Source organism: Mus musculus, chromosome 6 (genome assembly GCF_000001635.26).
Source record: "Mus musculus strain C57BL/6J chromosome 6, GRCm38.p6 C57BL/6J".
Taxonomy (NCBI): Eukaryota; Metazoa; Chordata; class Mammalia; order Rodentia; family Muridae; genus Mus; species Mus musculus.
In genome coordinates, this window is record NC_000072.6 from 106,614,370 (window position 1) to 106,630,620 (window position 16,251).

General features: G+C 38.8%; 1 protein-coding gene across 10 annotated transcripts in view; it reads left to right on the forward strand.

Moving 5' to 3' along the window:
* The window catches only part of Cntn4 (contactin 4), a 1,022,510-nt gene that overhangs the window by 936,738 nt on the left and 69,521 nt on the right, over positions 1-16,251 (forward strand). For all 10 annotated transcript variants that reach the window (XM_006506197.3, XM_006506196.3, XM_006506198.3 and 7 more), the window contains one exon: positions 3,913-4,040. In XM_006506197.3, the coding sequence (XP_006506260.1) occupies positions 3,913-4,040 (128 nt within the window). The remainder of the gene's footprint in view (positions 1-3,912; positions 4,041-16,251) is intronic.

The following is a 16,251-nucleotide window of genomic DNA, read 5'->3' on the forward strand; positions in this document are numbered from 1 at the left end:
TGAATAGGAGTGAATTTTAACTTTAGGAAGATAATTTGCCTTCTTAGTCACTGAGCTGTATTGCAAGGGAACCATTCTGAGAACATCAGCTCACCCTCTAACCTAGATTGCAGCTAGGTAGAATAAGCAGTCACTGCAAGATGGCATGACTCAGTGAAGGCTACTGGAGTTGTCCTTCATACAAATGATCCTCCTCTCCGGCATCCTCTTGTGTAAATTCTAATATTTCAGGTCGTTTTTTATTTTTATTTTTAATTTACCTCTTTGTAAGTAACATTGGCAGTGGTGGTGGAAGGGACAAGGTACGGAACAGAACCAACGACAGTCAGTGCAATAGCCAATTGGCTTAGACCAGTTCTCAACTAGAGGTAAAACTTTCCCTCTCTCCAAAGGCAAGTTCCCTCAAACCTTTTTCTAATGTCAGACTGTAAGGGGATGAGATGGGGCCTGAGCTAGCCCTGGGACGCTGCCTGCTGTCCTTCACCACGACTAAGAACCATCTAGTTCCAAATATAAGTACTGAAAAGATTAAGCTGCCCTGCCTTTGAGCATAAATAATATCATCATGTTATACACTTGACATGTATCAAGGGCAGGCTAGGTCCCACGGCATTTTGGGGGGAAATCCTCTTCACTCTTCCTGCTCCATAGCATTTGCATGATACAGTTTAATTTGGGCAATAGCTTTAGGCATTTGGCATTAGAAGGATACTGTTTTAATTGAAACAATCTATTAATAGACCTTTGTGCATTGAAAGTGTCCCTGTGTGTTTCCTATGTTCCAGGCTCATCTACCTCCTGTTAGATGAATTCAATTCACATCCAAACTATGCACACCACCCTATTTACTGAGTTATCATATGCCAACATTTCTCAATTTCCAAAAAATTGTCTCATAAATAGGAATGTGATTAAATCCTTGAAAGCTATTTCTGTTATTATTGAGGTAATTAAAATGTGGTCGCCACTCCGCTTTTGTTAGTACATCTGCTCCCTGGTAAATAAGGAATCAGATGCTGTTCAGTGAGCAACTGTATATGTCTCTGTGGGTGAGTGAGCAGAAGGCCTCCTGTTTGCATCTTTCTCAACCAAGGCTTTGATTTAGCTAGAGTAAGACTGCTTTTGAAAACTGTAGTTTTGAGGAATTTTATTACTGGAGGTAGTAACTATATATAAAAACCAATAGGAATTTCATCATTATCTACTACATTTTTGCATAGTAATCAGTTTTCTTCTGACATTTTTACACATGCACATGATATATTTTGATGATATTCACTTCCTGATTACCCTTTTCCCCCACTCCTACTCCAGTTATTACCCATCCTCTTCCAAACTATCCCCACTTCGACTTTCAAGTCCCAGGTATATGACTCAATGGGTTTCATTAAGATTATTTACAGAAATATTGGTAATGACTTTTTTTGTGGGGGGGGGCAGGGGGGGAGGAGGAGGGTTTCTGAGACATGGTTTTGGTAATGACTTTTTAAAGGAGCACAGATACCTGATTGGTGCCTGTATTGCTAAAGAAAGTATCCCGCTCTTTCACACATCAACCCCTGACTGAGTAAAAATCCACAAGGAAAGGTGAGCCCCCTTCCATGGCAGATGCTGACAGGGTCAGCTGCCCAGTGCTTTTGTAAGTGCATTTCCTGACTTTATAACATTATAGTCTTAAATTTAGTTGGTTTTGGTGACTACATCCTTCTTTGCCTGAATGCTTTACAAACAGAAGTCTCCCATGAGAAGTTTCTCTTCTCTTTGTGTTGCAAATAGGACCTGTGTCTAATTGTAAAGCTGCTTCATCTTCTGTGATTCGGAATTCAAACCCATAACAACCGCAGCCATTGCTGAGGGCAGGTTTTGGTTACCTTGCAAACTTTGCTTTAATTGAGTCTCCACAGGTTTTGCAGCTTGTAAAATATAAAGCACACATGTACCAAGGGAGTCCTCAAGGGCCAAGTGCCAGGAGCCACTGCCATCATAATGGCCACGGCTCCAACATGACTTTTTATTGTCCAAAAGGGGAACTATCTCAGCTCAGAAGCCACTTTCCCTGACTCCAGGCTTCCATCAGAGAGCAGCACAGTCACAGCCACCGTCCACTCATACAGACCACCCAACCAGAACACGCTAGTTGCCCCTCTGTTGATTTGAGATGGCTCAATTAATTTATAGGCTGACTTAATTACTTTATAAAATGAAAGTACTGAAGAGGATTTTGTTAAGCCTATCTTCCAGTATGTAGAAGTGACTAATAGTCCATTGTTCAAGAAGAAAAGAGGTCAGATGTCTTAGCATTCACCTATAATCCCAGCACTGTGGTCAGAAATACAAGGCCAGCCTGTGCTACATAGTAAGTCTTTTTCTCAAAAACGAAAAGTAAAAATATCACGCCGTTGATTAATAATCAATAAAACTAAAAGATGAAAGACACTACTGGCTAATAAACACCAGGGGGACATGCTAGAAATCTCACAGAATCTGTTCTTTCTAAGAGCCAGTCGGGTTTGTTTAATAAAGTCCATGTCATAGACAAGGAGACCCAAGGTTACAAAGAGGAACAAGCAGAAACTGGCATGTGTGATGTGTAAACACTCATCTTTGTGATTACAATATCTTTTTATAATTTTTTTTAACGTTTGAGCTAACTTGTTCATAATCTGGAACACATCCTGGGAAGAGCTATAGCTTCATTATCCAAAAGATAGTAAACACGGTGTCTGCAATATAGTAAATTTAAGTCTTCAGTTGTGGTTTTTTTTTTTTTTTTTTTTTTTTTAAATACCTAGTCAACATTCTGTTAAGTAAAGCTCTGCCCATTCTAGATCCTTGGCTTAAATATCTCCCAGCACCCAGTGGCTTAGTCACTCAAAATTCCCATAACATATGTCAGTTCTTAGAATAGAATTTACTTATACACACATTCATCCTACGGCTGACAACGGTTTACAGGGCATTTATCCCACTCTATTCAGTATACCAGATTCAACATAATAGTGTGATGAGCACTGTCCCTGCTCTCAGAAAATACAGAACAAAGAACAAGGAATTAACAAATGGGGAGGTAATTCCCAAGTCTGCCAGAATAGCAAGTACAAAGACCCTGAGGCAGAAAGAGATCTGAAATACTCTAGGAACTTACAGGAGACCAGTGTAACTAAAGGTCATTTAAGACAAAACATAAACCAAGGAAAACTGTGTGTGTGTGTGTGTGTGTGTGTGTGTATGTGACAGATAGCCAGACAGATTATGTGGGAATGAGGGAAGTAAGGACATGAGAACACATGTATGGAGGCCAGGGGTAAATCTAGGGTATTGTTCCTTGCATGCTGACCACATTAGTTTTTAAAGACGCAGTCTCTTATTCACCTGCAACTCACCAGACAGGCTAAACTTGCTGACCAGTAAGTAAGTCTCAGGCATTCATCTAGCTCTGCCTTCCCACTGCTGAAATTACAAACTCATGCCACCCAACCCAGCCCTTTTCACACAGGCTCTGGAAAGGGAACCCATGTCCTCACAATTCCGCGGCAAGCATTTCACCAACAAAGCTATCTCCTCAACCTCCGTTTTAAATTTTTTATTAGCAGTTTTAAAACTAGTGGTGGTCTTCAAGATTTCCTTTTGCATTGTTCTCACGGAAAGAGAAATGCCTACAACCAATCTAATATTCATAATTGTTGTTCTAACCAAAGTCTGAGACTGTTTTTAGCAAGAAAAAAGAGTGGAAGTATTAAACATATCGCACATCCCAATGATGTTTATGCATATGTAGACAAACTTCCTAAAAACAGACGAGGCTGTCAAATGATGTAACTATGATTTATAGTGTGAAAGGCAACAGAATGACAGAAATAGTTTCTCACGAGATAAACATCACAACATTTTCCTTATTTGCTTTGCTTTCAGAATTACCATTTCTGAAGATGGGAACCTCAGAATCATCAATGTGACTAAATCTGATGCTGGAAGTTACACCTGCATAGCCACGAACCATTTTGGAACTGCCAGCAGTACTGGGAATGTGATTGTGAAAGGTAATGGCTAACTCAAAGAACCCGTGTGCCTTTACTTCTAATAATAGAATCACCAGACGTGGCAGCATTCATATTAATATGTATAGATATCACTGTTGCTAGATTAATTCATCACAGCAAGCATGATATGATTAACAATTCTTCGAGAACTGTTGGTAATGAATATGATTGAAAGGCTATCTTATTTCAGCATCGTCCAATACAATTTCAGAATTACAGCCATTGTGTCTATTATAGTATTGTAACGAATGTTATCTGCAGTCCTTTAATTAAATTTCTTTCAAGTCTCTATAGGTTTGAAATTCATGTCTAGGAACCCTGTGCTAACAAATTAAAAACCCATGATTCAAGTACTATTTTTAGCAAACATTGTTTAAGCAACGACACTGGCAGTTTTACAAAAAGCTGCCCTGGGTATTCAGAGATATGGATATGGCTTCTCCAAGTAATAAAGGGTTTTGATCACCTGTGTGCTTTGCTTAAGTCACCCAGCCAACCTTGTCAGTTTGAAGGAAATAAAATGTCCCTCATCTCTTAGTCTGGGTGCTTTATATCTCATGACTGAAAGTCCTTTATGCTCTAAGCACAGCATATGATGTGAGACTGTCCCAACACCAGGTTGATGGCATTGCTGGAAGTGCCGAGAATTGTAAAGGATGAGATCTTAATTTACATTTCATTTGAATTTCTATCACCTCCTGTCTTGCACAGTCGGTCTTAAGATTTTTCAGTTGCGAGGGTACTCAGTGGCGCTTGGACTAATAAAAATAACAGTCAGTGTGGTGACTTGTTGAAGGTCACCACAAATGGAAAGACTTAAGGCCAGAAATTTGACCCAAGCTCTCCCTGGTTCTACTGGTAAAATTGGAGACCATTTTTTTTTTCCTGCTGATACTCAATGCATTCTGATGAATTGCTTCATATTCTTTTTTACTGACCTATTTGTAGATTCCTCTCTGAAGTAAGACAGCCCAAGGCAAGTTAAAATATTCAGAAAGAATATTTACCTCAATTATAACTTAAGCATGAAGCTAAAAAAGTTCACCTAATTATATATGTCAGGGTCATTGGAAGTTGACAGTTTGCTGCCATCTTGAAAGTCCTTTTTATCATGAGTGTACTTATCTATAAAGATGGAGAGTTGGGAGTCAGAGAACATTAGTTAGAAGTAGATCTGTATTTATCTGGACTTCAACTACTTTGGTTTATTAATTCTCTGAGCCAGTAGCATAGGCATCTGCCTGCAGGTTTACTCTGTTTCACGGGGCAAAGGAAAAAGGCACTAGCTAATATTTATAGCATAGAATTCCATCTAGAGACCTTTGGTAATATATGGATATGTCAGCTACCAGAGGAGATTTAGTGATTGACTAGGACCAAGATAGGGAGCCCAAGCTTTCCAAGATGGGCACTAGTCAAGTCCATCCCTGTTAGAGTGATGGTCCTCTTATGCAGATATAAGAGAATACTAGCATGCCATGTTAAGTTATGATTAAAGACCAGGATTAAAGTTGAAAAGATCTGGCTTAAATCTCATTTCTTTGACTTATTATCTCTATGACCTTGAATGTGATTAGTAGCCTATATGGAGATAATAGCCATGCTGGCTTCTGTACATGGTTTCTGCATTTGTGATGATCCACATTAAGTGGCAAGCATGGGTGCCTGAGAATAGTGATGGTTGTTATTGTTCCTGATGTAGTTGTTATTTATATTATAATAAAATGACATTCTATATCACACATTCTATATCATTGAACACTTAATGAAGTTTCTAACCCAGTAGAGTAATTTTAAAAGGCAAGTAGGGAAGAGGTTATAGACATACAACCATAGACATCATATTTCCATGCTGCACTGTGGAGAGTGGGGTATCTTCTCATCAGAGTGCATACTCTGGAGATACTACCAGAAAGATGAAGAAATTATTCTCAACCGACCATTTAATTCTCTGCTGCCTTATTGTTTAGTATCACAGAGTAAAGCTTCCAAATATACCAGAATGAAGTATATCATGGCCACCTCATATTACATATAGATATAAATATTGCTGAGATAATAACTTTTACTTATCTTCATAAACTAATTTATTTGTTGCTATCTAATAAGGCATGGCCAATAATTCCTTAAGTATAATACAAGAGATATAATAAATACAGTTAAGTGTTTCTAACTTTAGTAATCATTTATGTGTTTTGATATGTATTGGGAAAACAATAGTTTACCTGGTGACATATACATGTAGTTCCTAGACAGGGAAGATCTCTGCGGCTCCCTAGCCAGCTCATTCAGCCTACATTGTCCAAGAAAATAAAGTGGGCAGCTCCCAGAGAACAGCATCTGGTTTGCCTACAAAATTCACATACATGTGTACAACATTCATGCCCACCTGGACATATAAATATGTATACCACACACACACATATATATATTTGTACATACAAAAATACCCACAAAGTCCTCCAGATTTTCTGCATGCTTATAATACCAGCACTTGGAATGCTAAGGCAAGAGGGTCAGTGTTGCCAGGTCAGTCTTGGCTCTAGAGAGAATTTGAGGCTAGCCTGAACTACATGAGACACTGTCTCAGGAAACACACACACACACACACACACACACACACACACAACACACACACACTAAAATTTTAAGAACAATATGAGTAAGAGGAAGGCCTGACAGAGGAGGAACGTGGGTAATTTGAAGAGAGAAAGGCAGACATGCTCATGTATAAACAGTTAAATTCAGGTTGTCCCAGCATAGAAACCCACCGTCCACTGGATGTTCATGTGCTTCAATGGTCTCTCTGGACTTGGTCACTGGCACTCAGATAGATCAGCTTCCTTACCCAGGTCTCTGATTCCTGTGCTGTTATGATATGGAGGTGAGGCTATGAACTTCATTTGGTCAGGAGGGTCACAAAAGATAAGAATCCTGTTACCTTAAGTACAGTCCAAAGTGGTTAGGAAGCCCTCATGTGGTATTATGGAGTAGTGCCCATGTGTAGTGAAGACTGTCTATTCTGCCAGTTTCTACCAAGGACATTAAAATAAGCTGAGAAATACAGTCGAGAAATCTGCTCCATAAAGCACAATAAAGGCAGAGGAAAACCGTTCTGAACTCAGCATGAACTGTGCCATGTGCTCGTCCCCCAGCAAATGCTCCAAGCCCACACCTTTAGTGCAACCGTAGCCATTTAGCCTGGAATATGGCACACTGCCATATTTTAATTCACTTTCCAGATCTACAAAGAGACTGATTTATCAGAGAAGATGCTCTCTAACCTTAAAATGTGCTTATGTTCGTTTTGATCTCTTCATATGTCTGGGATTAGAACTCTGGGAAGGTCAGACATCAGAACACATTTTCCTCCTAACCTTTTTACAATAATTGTGTCATTAACCACTCGTTTAAAATTCAATTCTCTTACTCACTACCTCTGGCCCAGTTATTTGGAGAGAGGCTGAAGGTAGATATTTTCAGACACGAGATCAGTGAGTAGAGGAGACGAGGACACATTCTCTACATGAGACAGGAGGTTTGAAATAAACCCCTGGCAAGTATCCATCTAGGGGATAAATATTCAAATTATGCATGAGCAGGCTTCCAGGCTGCAGGATTCTGACAGGTGCCCATGAGACTCTTGATTATCCTCCTACCGTCTGAATTTCTAAGTTTTGCTGATTTTATTTTTTATGCTAGTTGTAGTACACTTGGAATTTGGTTCGCTGTTTGACTCTAAGCAAGAACACTTCTCAAGTCAGACTCCCCAATCCTAGCAGAAAGCACCCTTTAAATGGAGGTATATGTTTATTATTATCAATGTTATTAAGAACTATGAGGATGGCAGCTACCTATACATGCAGTATTGGACTCACTGACATTTTATCTTTGTACCAGAGGTAGCAAGCACTGTGCTCTTTTCCATGGTGGGTGCCTTAGCTACACAGGTTTTATATGACAAATCTTTTTAATTCTCAAGCCTAAGGCAGAGTACCTGAGGTTGTTTGTCTGGGTGTGGACGGACAAGATAACCATGGTAATAACAACCCTATCTTCTATTGATCACCTCCAGGGATCAACATAAAATGCAGGCTTTTAGGCTATGGGTATGATTACCACAGTCATCTTGTCTCACTACCTCCAAAGGGAACTTGTGTAACTGTGGGTAGTGGTTTCAGTCTATGCTTTGACAGGCATCCTCCTACAAATGAAAGACTTTGCCTATGTCCCCTAGCAAGTGAAAATTGGTTAGAGGACTTCACGGGAATGCAGGTCTTCTAGGCCTTGCCCCCAACCTTCTGCATCATCTCACTGAAGGATAAGACCTGAAAAACACTGCATGTCAAATGAGAATTGCAACTGATCTTTGTCCTTACCTGAGCTAGAGAATGTCTGAGTCTGCACACCACGACCAGTGGGTTGTATCCAGCCATCTGCCTGCTTTGACGTCTACCCCAAAGCTAAGAATAGCGGTCACATGTTCAACTGGTTAGGGGAGAGAAACATGATATCTTTAAATGTAGAAATTTTATGAAATTAATATTTCAATATTTATAAATAAAGTATATTTAGAAGTCAGGCAGACATTTTGTTTATATGACTGTGCTTTAAAACTGTAGCAAGATTGTAGAGTTAAAAAGTTGGGTTAAAACATTAACTTTGCCTTTTAGCCTCCATGGCCTTAAATATTTACTGTTCAATCCTTTGTATATAGGCGGATCCTTTCTTTTGATAACTTTTCCTTAAATAATCCTTTAAAGATTGGTGTGAGACATATATATGTGTGTGTGTGTATATATGTATATGTATATATATATATGTGTGTGTGTGTATATATATATGTATATGTATGTATATATATATATGTATATATATATATTCTACCCTGACCATACACAGTTCTGCTTGCACCTTATGGTAATCTTGTGTACTGGAAATTCCTATCTGATGACTAGCTACAATTGGTAGAGAGATTTCTTTCCCAAGACATTCATTAGTCTCACCCCAGAGTCATCAGAGTGAATCATAATTTGGACATACAGTGAAAATACAGAGAGGCAATAGATTATCACCTGTCACAGAACAATAACTTTGGCCAGTCAGTAAACAATGCATTTAGCTTAATTCTACAGGATTTGTGGAGCTTCATATAATTAAAACAAAAAATAGTAGGCTAGGAAGATCCTACAACGTGAAGGACAGTCACTGGGGTTCCTTAACACACAAACCTCTCACTGTGAGCAGCCTAGTCTAGCTGGACTTCTGCCTTACACTTTTCCTAGGCTGCTCCTTTACTGATACAGTGATGTTTCTTTTGAGATAGGCCAACATAACAGTTTAACATCATTTCACCTGAATTTTAAGAGTTCTTTTCATCCATTTATTTTAAGTCATTACAAGTCATTACATAGAATCACAATCATAATAAAACCACAAAAAAAAATTACTTCAAGGGCCTATGAAGGAAGTGATTTTTTTTGTAGGCCTTAATTCAGACTTTATATACTCCCATAAAAAGTTAACTTTGCATTCCTTTGCAACCCTGCACACTGAAGGCACTCTGGGGATTGAGTGAACATTCGATTGATTACTTCCTTGCCAGACACAGTGATCATTGTTCATCTCATCAAAAGTTCATTCATGTCATTTATGTTCAGAAACAACAGCTTCTTCAAGTACCTTCACCCATATGTGTGTGTGTAGTAGTAGTAGTAGTAGTAGTAGTAGCTCAATCACATATATACATGTATAAGAGGTATATGTTTATGTATGATCATATAAATATATACATGTGGTGGTTTGAATAGGAATAAATCACAAAGACTCGTGTGTGTGAGTACTTGACCATAGGGAGTAACAGTGAGGTGGCATGACCTTATTGGAAGAAGTGTGTCACTATGAAGGTAGGCTGAGAGGTCTCCTATGCTCAAGCTATGTCCAATGTCACAGTCTATCCTTACTACCCGTGAGTCAATATCTACCACTCTCGGCTCCTCCAGAACCATGTCTGCCTGCATGCTGCCATGCTTCCAACCCTGATGATAATGGACTAAACCTCTGAAACTATAAGCCAACCCCAAATAAACATTATTTTTCTTTATAAGAGTTGCTCTGGTCATAGTGTCTCTTCACAACAATGGAACACTAAGACAACACACATAGAAAAAAGAAAATTTCTTCCCAGTATAGGCGGTGTAAAATTCATCTTCTGTGTTAACTCCATGGGACGTTGAGAAATATCAACTATCCCATGAATAGAGAGAAGTGTGGAAATATAATCTTTTTAGTTGGAAAAAAAGTTGGAAGGGGGAGTGCATTTGATGCAGCCTATATCTTATGTGTAAAATTATTCAACACTGTCAAGATTTGACTGGGGATCAATCAGAAATCAGTAACCAGCAATGACATCTGATTGCTAGCACACAACAAAAGCTTTTAACATTAGACCCTTATAACAAAATACATTTTGACCTAATTAGATGTCTTTCACTGGAACCAATTATATCCAAGCTATAATTAAAGGCCTTCCTAATAGGATTAGCACAATTTATGACCCAAGGCACCTAAAGTAGGGAGGAAAACTTAGTTGGTTAAAAGCGCTAAATACTAATTATGATAGATCCTTCCACAGAAGAACAGTGGCCAGGCCACATCAGTAGTAGATCCTACTGACATCTACAATAGTAAGGGAAAGTGTGGGCAGTTGTACCTCATGTTCTGCCCATGTTCACATTAGCTTGACATATTTGGAAATCTAATGACATGGACCATAATGATTTCCTCTGGCATTCATGAGGACCTTGAGAACAACCATAAAGACTTCAGAAGCTATCTGACTTTAGCAATACCAGCTATAGACATAGTGATTCCTTCCTTTAAACAAATCGCTTACACAAAAGAGATCTAGTAGCACTGCGGTTTAAATTTATGAAGATTACACTCCAAGAGAACTGATAGGTACTTGACATTTCTGTCCTTGGCTTGTGAGTAAAAGAGCATCCCTTGAGTTGTATTTCTTTATACCCTGTTCTTTCATGGAAAAGCATCAAGGATGAAGATGAGCATCTGTACCACATCCGTGTTGGGTGTTCTAGACCCAGCATGAGTCAGCTGCTTGTAAAGCATCACCATAATCACTAATAATCATGAAAATGCATTTAAGCATTCAACTATACAGAAGATGAACAAAAGATAGCAATGACTTTGTTGGTGTGCATGGTAAAAAAAAAAAATGGTACTCAAACGCCTGGAATGCTATTCTCACACAATCAGAATAGATACTTGTATGACAGATTTTACAAAATATAATTACTATGGACCAAGAAGTCTATTTCTGGGCATTTATCCTTACGAAAGTCACAGATAAATGCTCTCTAGAAATACAAAGAAAAAAAGTAACACAAGCCGTTTTAAAATCCAACAGTGCATGAGATATTATTTAACTAATAATGTATTCTGGCTAAATTCCAAGTTGCTAATATGAAATAATGCCATGTAATTTTATCTAAACATAAACTATGAGGAAAGGAATCTCATGTTCTTATATAAACGTTTTAGCTGTGTTATTCATAATCTTTTGCCATAGGTTTTAAATATGTATTCTCAAAAGAAAAGGTGAATATACATGCGATGCATTGAACACTGCTAATTCCAGAAGTGTACATATGAGTATTGGCAAGTGAGTGCTCTAGTTCTGCAACATCTCATAGTTAAAAGGTCAAATCCAAACTCCACACTGCAGCTGACATCACCTAGACAGCAGCTCTGAAATTCTCTACTTCTCACCATTATATTGTAGGCCAGACAAAAATTTTATACAAACGATATCTAACCAGCTCTGTACAAATGTACTTCATGAGTAAAGAAAAAATGTAGGATAAAATAATGGATTATTTTTCCTTAATGAACATTTAACAGCTAGAATTAGCCAAACGAACAAACAAGCAAAAGCAATACAATATGACTCTCGAGCTTGATCAAATGTGAAGCACATAATTAATTTCTTTTCCAGCCGTTCAAAGACACTTGTGTTGTACCGATTCAATTTAATTGAACTTATTACCATGAGCAGATAATAAGAAATATATTGAAGATATCCATCTGGCTTGTGTTGGAGAACTCACATTTCATTCTTCCTGACTGTCATAGACCATACTAATTGCCTCATTTCAGTTGGTTTACAATCAGTATGATTTAGCTATTAATGTGATAAAATTCTTACTCGAGAGGAAGTTGATATTAAAAGCATAGATCTCTGACCTACCTCTGCTAGCCCTTCTGTGCACATCCTTGACATTATTAAAGTTATATATATTTTAAACACATAAATAAAAACCCATCTTTCTCATGTGCATCATTTTGAGGTTACATCCGTCATCTTTCCACAGAGCAGTTCCTCTACCCAAAGAGAGGCATGGTTTATGTTGGGCTCTTTGGTTCATTAAATGTTTATTTCCTTGGCAGAAATGGCTTTTAAATGACTAATTGTTTAATATATGAAAAGAAGAGGAAAATTTGCCATCTTGTCTCCTGCTTCTCCCTCGGAACTTCATGTGGTTTCTTGCTTTGTCAGATAGGAATTGTCATGGGCACAAGATGTCTCAGAAACAGAGGGTGTGCCAAGTGTGTATATTTGTGCTAAATCACCCCTGTCCTTTAGTTAAAGAGTTGGCCTCACAGGAAGAGGGATTTCACACCTGCTTCCAACTCTGAAAGAGAAGTCTTGGTGTCTTATGAACTCTGAACCAGAAAGGAAATGTGTCTGAATAATTCACAAGTGACTCTCCCCTTCCTTCCTTCCTTGGCATTTGTTTTCTGCACTAGAAGCAAGATGGGTTTGACTCTCCCAAGGGAACAGCCTAAGCAAACCATGATTGAATTTCTCTGGCTGTCATAGGCAATCAGATCTTAGAAAAACACCCAAAAGCCTCTAGGCCTTGAGGTTAAATACAGAATCTGACCAATATGAAAGCAAGTTAATTAACATTTCCATCATCTCCCTGTGATTTGCTTTAGCAGAGGCCATTTCTAAAAGGTTAAGATGGTTGTCTCTGTTATACATCCATTTGAGAAGCTGAAAGTGGGTTCCTGGGTTCACAGTATAAGAGAAGAAATGTGAGCAGAATGTCCAGAGCAGCAGTGTCTTTTCACATGGTCTTCTTGCAGGTCTATAATCAGTGTGCAAAGGTGCAAGGCCTGTTATTAAGTGAAGATTAACAACATCTGCTTTGAAGATTTTCTAGACTGAAAAACATGTCACCTGTCATCTTATTGGCTTTCCCCCTTACCTGTTTCAGAAGTAAAACTGTTTGTAGAAGCAGTAAAAGCTTGGATTCTACTTTGCACAGAGATTCTAAGATGCACAGTCTAACCAACAATGCCTATTCCATACATGTCTTCTTAAGCCTACGACTTTCTTTCCTGGCACGATGTCTATATGTCTCCCTTGGCTTTTATACCATTTAGGAGGAACATTTGATCATTGCTGCTTGCCTCAGCAGGCCTTACTGCAAAGGATAAAGAATATTTAGAATAATGGCCAGTGTTGTTACTGTAAGGACTCCCTAATTCAGTTCTAAGATATGAGGCAACCAAAAGATACACAATACCTAGCTATCTCTTTTGTAGGCCACTATCAGCCACAGCCCCAAGCATCAGAACAGGATGAGAGTTTCCAAGTAAGCATACAAGCCCCAACTGTTCCCTAAAGCCAGAAGATTCGGGGGTGGAACCCAGAAATTTTTCTTTTTAACTAGGTTCACAGACAAAATTGAGCAAAAGCTGCAAGGCTCAGAGTGAAGGATGTAGGTGCAGATGATAAGCAGAGACAGAGGTATATTCAAAGAGCATGTGTATTGACAGATCTCATTGCTATGAGCTGGCTAAAAAATTATCTCAGTCCATTCATAATGCTATGACAAAATACTGTGGACTGGGTAACTTAGAAACAGCAGAACCTTTGTCTCATGTCTCTGGAGATATGGTAGATTTGGCATGTGGTGAGGGTCTGACCCCTCCTTCCCACATGACACTTCTTTGCTGCATGCCCTGGAGAGGACCACTGCTGCATCTTCGTGTGATCCAAGAAACAGGAAAGGTGAAAGAGGATGGACTTCTTCCAGAAACCTTCCCAGGGAGGAAATTAATCATTCACATAACGAAGCCACTCTGTACAGCCCACTCTTGAGAAGAAAACTAGTATTGATTTGTTTATGTGTATGTATGTTTGTGTGTGATATGTATTCCTGAGTGCAGCTACCTTCAGAACCCAGAAGAGGGCGTCTGATCCCTGGAGCTGAAATTGCAGGTGTTTGAGAGCTACCTGATCTAGGTCCTGGGAGTCACACTCAATCAGTCTGTTGGAACAGCATTTGCTCTTAACCTTTGAGCCATGTTTGCAACCTCCAGTCGGCCACCTTTTAATATTGTTGTATGGCAGGTTAAAGTTTCAACATGGCTTATGTAGAGGACAGCAATGTCAGTGGTGAAGGTAGACGTCTAGTTATTCTTTTCCTCAACCTTTTGCTATTGAAATCTCTTATCAGTAGCACTGGGCATAGCTGATAACATGCAGAATGAATTCTGATCATATGAATCACTAGGGGATAGATTAAATGACAGCATCAGCATTCAGAATTACCTTGAAAAGATCATCTTGGGAGCCAAATGTGACAAGTTTCATTTTAATCATCATAAATAAAAAGATTCACATTCAGGGTCTAAACTTCTGATGAATTTCAGGGTCAGGCTTGTGTTAGAGGTTTTAGTTGACCATAAAGCAATTGATAGCTCAATTACACTGTATGCTTGCTAAAAATGCAAATTAAATCTAGAATGTAATACAGTATCCTAAGCAAAAAAGTGAAACCTATAAGATCTACCATAGTACTAGGGGCAATAAAAACCAGGGAAGGGTGTTGCTTTTATTTCCAGACAGACATTAAGATTCGAAATCAGCTTAAAGAGTGGCATCTGGGATGACAATAAAAGGAGCAGCTATGGGAAGTCAGGCTGGTTAAGCTACAGAAGACTCTCAGAGGGTGGAAGGAGGAGGGATGGCCATTATTTACAGACATTTAAAGAGCTATGAAACTCTAGGTGACCTGAGAGGGCAGGAGCAGGGAGATGGGAAGGAGCTACAGGGGCTTATTCATGTCAAGTAAAAGGTAAAAAGCTGCAAACAAGTAGGCCACTGAAAATATAAAATCCCCGATTTTTCTACTGTTGTTGACATTCATTTCATACTGGACCTCTGCTCTGGGGAAACACTGTTGAAAAAAAATCCATGCGTCATGGGGAATGTATGGTCTGAGTGGCCTGTGGAGGGGATTTTCAATTCATCTCAGCATTCTCAGGACCTTCCCTGAATAAATGTTGACCTGTGCTCCCCTCCCATCGCTGTCTCCAAAGTACTAGCATCCCATGATTTTAGTCTTTGCCATCAAGTTTTCCTAGCCCCTGAGAAATCATCGACTTTGTTTTCTTATTGCAGACTCTTATGGAACTCTTTCCTCCTCCCTGCTAGCATCAATTTAGCCATTATCAACAATGCATTATGGGTTAAGAAAACCTTGTTCTATAATATAGAGTGATATTCTCTTAAGTAACATATTCTAAAATAGTCTCCATTAAAAATATCTTTTATGTTTAACCATGTATTGGGGCTTTGTGGGGTCCAGTGAATAATAGCCTGTTCAAATCTCTAGGCTTAGAACCGGTTGAATGTAAGTCATGCAAATAGGCAGATGCCAATCATAATTAACTGTGTTCCTTTGCTTATTTCCAGTTATTAAATTATTAGGTAAATCTATGTTAAGGATGTGAGAAAACTGGAGAAGTGGATGTTTCAATTCTTTGAATTTATGGTGCCACACTGAATCTGCATTTCTCTCCAGTGTCTATAACTAGAGGTTATCAGGAGGAAAGGAACTCAGTTATCTGCATGGATATGGGCTTCCCAGGAGCAGTCTCTGGTTAATTGGGACAAGAAAACACAAGTCATTATCTCTGAGGAATCTGAAGCAAATGGAGGCAGGTTGTCACCTCTCACCAGGAAATAAATTAGTCTTGTCTTTAGAAAGGGCTTTGCCTTCTGCTGACTGGGGATACTGTCAACCGTCAAAGCAACAGGGACATTGTAGATTAGTGGTATTGAAATTATGGTCGCAAGATACCCATGAACCCATTTTCTCATTTTGATGAATATTTC